Source organism: Branchiostoma floridae, chromosome 7 (genome assembly GCF_000003815.2).
Source record: "Branchiostoma floridae strain S238N-H82 chromosome 7, Bfl_VNyyK, whole genome shotgun sequence".
Lineage (NCBI taxonomy): Eukaryota > Metazoa > Chordata > Leptocardii > Amphioxiformes > Branchiostomatidae > Branchiostoma > Branchiostoma floridae.
The window spans coordinates 13,518,788-13,524,779 of NC_049985.1; the positions used below are offsets into that span (position 1 = coordinate 13,518,788).

General features: G+C 44.4%; 1 protein-coding gene across 1 annotated transcript; it reads left to right on the forward strand.

Moving 5' to 3' along the window:
* Positions 1–6: 6 nt before the first annotated feature.
* On the forward strand, positions 7–2,301 carry LOC118420367 (insulin-like growth factor-binding protein complex acid labile subunit). The gene is made up of 2 exons (XM_035827164.1): positions 7–899; positions 1,151–2,301. Exons 1-2 carry the CDS (start codon positions 7–9, stop codon positions 2,253–2,255), a joined length of 1,998 nt encoding a protein of 665 aa, XP_035683057.1. The 3' UTR covers positions 2,256–2,301.
* Positions 2,302–5,992: the final 3,691 nt, after the last annotated feature.

Sequence of the window (5,992 nt, forward strand, 5' to 3'; positions counted from 1 at the left end):
ATAAAAATGCTTCGCAAAGGCGATTTCGTGGATCTACCGGACTTGAAGCGGTTGCAAATCTGGTGGAATTTAAACCTGACCACGGTGGAAGTGGGAACTTTCGACAACCTGCCGACAGTAACGGAACTCTTGGTTTTCAACAACTCTGTCGCCATGTTCCCTCCCGGCATGCTCCGCGGTCTGGACCAGTTGACCAGATTTGACGGGAATCACAACCACCTCGTCATGGTTCCATCCGGGCTCTTCACAAACCACTCCACCCTACAGTTCATTGACCTTTCGTGGAACAACATCTCCTCTCTTGAGCCTGGAAGTCTGGTTGGTCTCCAAAATCTAGCCACGTTAGAACTACACAACAACAAACTTGGATCACTCACTATGGCTGCTCTTTCGGGGGTCCCGAAGTTACAATATTTAGATTGCAGTTTTAACAGCATCACAAATATCGAAAAGGGTATATTTTCTGGACTTAAAGACTTGAATAGTGTCGCCTTTGATAACAACAAGGTCACGGAAGTTGATGGTTTGCTCCACAACCATCCAAAGTTAGTAAGGATCACCCTGCCGAACAACCACATCACAAATATCCACAACGGCACTTTCGCACAGCTCCCCTCTCTCAGCTATCTCGACATTTCGAACAACAAAATTAGCGTCCTAGAAAGCGGGGCCTTTGTTGAGTTTGACGCTCTACAGTATCTCCTCCTGGCTAACAATGGTATCCATGAAATGACCCTTGCTGGGCTCAGTTCTCTCATTGAACTTGACCTTGGTGACAACCATCTTGGCAGCTTTCCCACCAAGATGGCGGACGCCGGCAAACAACTACAGACACTGACGCTGAACAACAATCCTATCAACGAGCCTCTGCATGCAGGGCAGTTCTCTGTTTTGAGAAGGTGAGTTGAATAGAAAGTGCGAGAAGTTATTGTAGCACACCCAAATTCTGAAAAATGGCGATCATTATCACTTCTGACTTTCACCGTTATAACGTTTATCAATACAGATGGGTGAACCGTTTTGTAGTTTCCTGAGCTCTGCCTAGATTTATCATTTATTGAGTGACAAGTTGTTTGGTTTGAGCTGCTTTTGTTGATGAAACTGTTGTCTTTTTGAACATGGACTTATTTCTAACTTGTCTTTCTTTCAGGCTGTCCAATTTGAATCTCAACAACATCACGAGCATACGGAGAGCCGGAACTCTGCAAGACCCGAAAGCACTTTGCGGCTGTGACGCTTTAGACAAAATCTCTCTGAACCATAACAACATCTCAACTCTACCTATTGATGTTTTCGCCTGTACACCAACTTTGAGCTACCTATACCTGTCGTACAACGAGCTAACAGAAGTCCCACCTGGCTTGTTTACCGGGATGAGACAGTTGTACAGTCTAGATCTTTCCCACAACCGTCTGAGCAGGCTACAACCCAAGTCATTCGACGGGTTTGAAAAGATGACGTTCCTGGACATGGGAGGAAACAACTTCACCAATGTTGATCACGTGATTCCAGCTTTCACAGGACCCTCGTCACGTTACTTCCCAGCTTTGTACGAGAACAAGATCGTGTACCTGGGACCAGACTCGTTCCCAGGCGTCACGTCCACTACGTTTCTCAACTTTGCAGGGAACAGGATACGGATTATAGAGGAAGGCGCGTTTTCCCCGGCGTCGTTTTCAAATCTTACTGAAGTCATGCTGGACCAGGGAAATCTACTGCATTTTCTCCCTGGTAAAATAGCAGAGGGACTTCCCAAGTTGCTGAGCCTTGCTATCGACGGCTGCCCTTTTCAGTGCGACTGTCAGCTGAGAGATTTAGCCGCTTGGGTCCAGAGTAGGAAACCCCATTCCTATCCCTACGTGGATGTCTTCTGCGCCAGCCCGCCAAAATTGAACGGTAAATATCTGTCTGACATACCATTGAGCGAGCTGACATGTGACTGTGACCATGAACAGGCACCGTCCATAGACACCAGCGGCAGTGATGACCACGTGCAGGAGGGACAAAGCGCGATGCTCAACTGTAGAGTGACTGGCTGCCCCCTAGCGGAACTGTTCTGGACTACACCAGGTGGTGACATGTTGGCGGTTGGGTGGGGGTTCCCAAGAATGGAAGTGATTGACATAGAAAACAGCGGCACTCTGTCGATCCAGCGGGCAACTGTGGGGGATACGGGTGACTACGTCTGCACGGCGGTGAACTACCGCGGGAAAACTACCAAAACCGTTCACCTGCAGGTGGACAGGAAGCCGTGAAGGTCCTAATTAAAAGCTATCCAGAAGGTCCTACTCCTATAGAAAGCATACATGTAGCATCTCTTCCTGATAGTAAATGGCCATGTCATGTCTCAAAACAAAAATATGATGCACATTTTTGACAAAAAATCACAAAAGGTGATTTTTTCAAATGATAAAAGTTTCCAACTTAAATGAAAAAAATGATTGCAATATACAGCATGTATGTGCTCATTTTACAGCTGCTTTGTACAATTTACAGAACAGCCGAGACTTTTTTTAAACGGACGAAAATTGATGCGCGCACAGATATCATTCATGCTAATTAATACATATCACATATTCCAGACTGACACAAAATTTTGAAAAAACAGTGGAAAACCCTATACCAAGGTCACAACACAGGCCAATCACAGTCAACACCAAGCCGGTGATCCGACCTGTAAAACCAAGGAACACCATACCTAGGTTTAACTTTCGTAAAGCAAATTGGGAGAGTTTCACTATGGAACTTGACGATAGAATCCAGACGTTGGAACCTCATCCCAACATCTATGATCAGTTCCAAAGCCTTGTATGGGAAATATCAAAGAGACATATTCCAAGAGGATGTCGCAAGTCTTATATACCTTGCTTAAGTGAAGACAGCAAAGATCTCTACGAGGAATATGTAAAAGCATACGAAGTCGACCCATTTGCAGAGGAAACGATAGCAATGGGAGAATCTGTGCTGGCTTCAGTTTCTGAAGAGCGGAGAGAAAGATGGAAAGAGCTTATCACTAATGTGGATATGACTCAGAACAGCAAGAAAGCCTGGTCCACAATCAAGAAGTTAAACTCTGACAAGAATCCACAGACAAGTCTAGCTGCCGTGACTCCTAATGAAGTGGCTACGCAGCTACTGCTTAATGGCAAACCTCTCAACAAAGAAAGAGGTCATCGGAAGAAGATGAAAGAGGAGATGGAGAATGTGATGTTGGAAAGCGAGGACGAGTTCGCAGATTTCACCATCTCTGAACTGGAAGATGCCATCAAACTTCTGAAACCCGGGAAAGCTGCTGGCCTTGATGGTATCACGACTGAAGTCATTCGGAACTTTGGACCTAAAGCTAAAGCCTGGCTACTACAAATGTTCAATACCTGTGCCACCACCCTTTCCATCCCTAAGGTTTGGCGGAAAGCAAAAGTGGTCGCTCTCCTGAAACCCAACAAGGACCCTTCCAACGCCAAAAGCTACCGACCTGTGTCATTATTGTGTATCCTCTTCAAGTTGTATGAGAGAATGATACTTGCGCGTATTGGTCCCATAATAGATGAGCTACTATCTCCCGACCAAGCGGGTTTCAGACCAGGAAGGGCCTGCTGTGGCCAAGTCCTGAACATTACCCAGCACATCGAGGATGGTTTTGAAACCGGGAAGGTCACAGGGGCGGTTTTTGTTGACCTGACTGCTGCATACGATACCGTCAACCATAGACTGCTCTTACTAAAACTGGCAAAAATGGTTCGGAACACAAGCACTGTCAGGATCATCCAGTCGCTACTTGAAAACCGACGGTTCTTCGTTGAGATGGATGGGAAAAGGAGCCGCTGGCGTTCTCAGACGAATGGCCTCCCACAAGGCTCGGTGCTTGCACCAACCCTGTTCAACGTCTACACCAACGGTCGACCTTCCCCAGTTCAACAACATCCGCCGGTTTATCTACGCTGACGACCTAGGTCTAACCACCCAGCACAAGTCTTTCGAGGTCATCGAGCGCAGACTGACCGCTGCTCTGAACAGTCTGTCAGTCTACTACAAGAACAATTTCTTAAATGCGAACCCTAGCAAGACTCAAGTGTGTGCATTCCATTTGAATAACCACCAGGCCAAACGACAGCTGAACATAGTCTGGAATGGTAAGAAACTAGCCAACGAAAAGTTCCCGGTTTACCTTGGAGTAACCATGGACAGAACTTTGTCTTATAGAGAGCATGTCAGGAAACTCAAGGAGAAGGTTGCTTCCAGGAACAACCTCCTCAACAACCTCACAACTCTGAACTGGGGAGCTGATGCAAACACCTTACGATCTACTGCCTTGGCGCATGGTCTTTTTAGCGAATGCCCACAAACGCCCACTCTAGAGAAGTCCGCGCTGCACGAATCTCATTTTTTTTGCTTGGAATATGTCCACGTTGTGCTCCCATGTATTAATCCTGAGTTTCAAGTCAATCCATCGACCCGAAGTGACATAAATCAAAGTTTTCGATTCTCGATGGTCTTTTTTGCGAACGCCCAGCAAAATGTCTTTTTAGCGAATGCCCACTATATCCACAAAAATATCGGCCGTCGCGCAACGACACCTAAACCTACCGCCACAAACATGTTCAAGATGGTGTCCCATTGACGTGTACGGAGTTTCCGTGCTTTACAAGCATTTTAAGTCCCTGTTTTTCGTCAAAATGTACAGCGCCGACACTGCCATACTTTAACAATGGCAATTCAAAATGGCGGGCACTAGTCATGTGACCTCCTTGCGGGACTGTTCTATAAGTATCGCGGGAGGGACTGTTGTAGCATAGCTTATCATACAACCATTTTAGATTGAATTCTGAACAAGATTTTCAATTCATAGTGCTGTCATCTGACTGATATTTACATTGTGGTCCCTTTTTCTGTGCTATAATTACCCAGGTTTGAGGAACTTAGTGCAAATATGGATATTGATTCTCCTCAGTGCCCAATTAATGTACAAAAGGCTCAGACACATTAGTGTTATAAACCTGACTAGGGGCAGGTAACCAATACTAGAAAAACATAGCTATTCATTATTAACAATACTATTTACATTATGATAATAACTCTTCACCAAACTGGACTTTTCTTATCTTTATTTATCACAGAAACATTGTTACAATGAGGATTTAATTAGATGAGTATCTGTTACAGTGTGTACAAACTTATTTCAAATAAAAAAATGTATTTCATTTCACTTCCTAAATATTTTTAAAGTATTGGAAGGGGTTGACACATAAACAATATTAATTGCATTATTTGTGTGCAGAAAAATGTGACCACATGCTATTAATAGCCTATTTAATATAGTAATAAAATGTTGGAACATGGCAAGAGCGGGCTCAGAAAGGAAAAGTTTTATAACATTTAGTTATGACGTAGAAAATTTCAATTGTAAAATGTACCTTTATTAACATTGACAAACAAATTGTTTTTCTCTTCTTAATAAATGACGACAATACAGGTAAGTAAGGTGTGTTTCCTTTTATAACAGGCCAGGTAAGACACCGTACAGGTAAATAAGGTGTGTTTCCTTTTATAGCAGACCAGGTAAGACACCGTACAGGTGAGTAAGGTGTGTTTCCTTGACTACAGACTAGGTAATACACCGTACAGGTGAGAAACGTGTATTTCCATTGATTACAGACCAGGTAAGACACCGTACAGGTGAGTAACGTGTATTTCCTTTGATTACAGACCAGGTAAGACACCGTACAGGTGAGTAACGTGTGTTTCCTTTGATAACAGGCCAGGTAAAACACCATACAGGTAAGTAAGGTGTGTTTCCTTTTATAGCAGACCAGGTAAGACACCGTACAGGTGAGTAACGGCGATTTCCTTTGATTACAAACCAGGTAAAACCCCGAACAGTTAAGTAAGGGGGGTTTCCTTTGCACATAGACCAGATAGCGTCTTATACAGGAGAGTAAGGTGTGTTCCCTTTGCCTATACACCGTATAGGACCTCAAACGGGCGAGAAGGG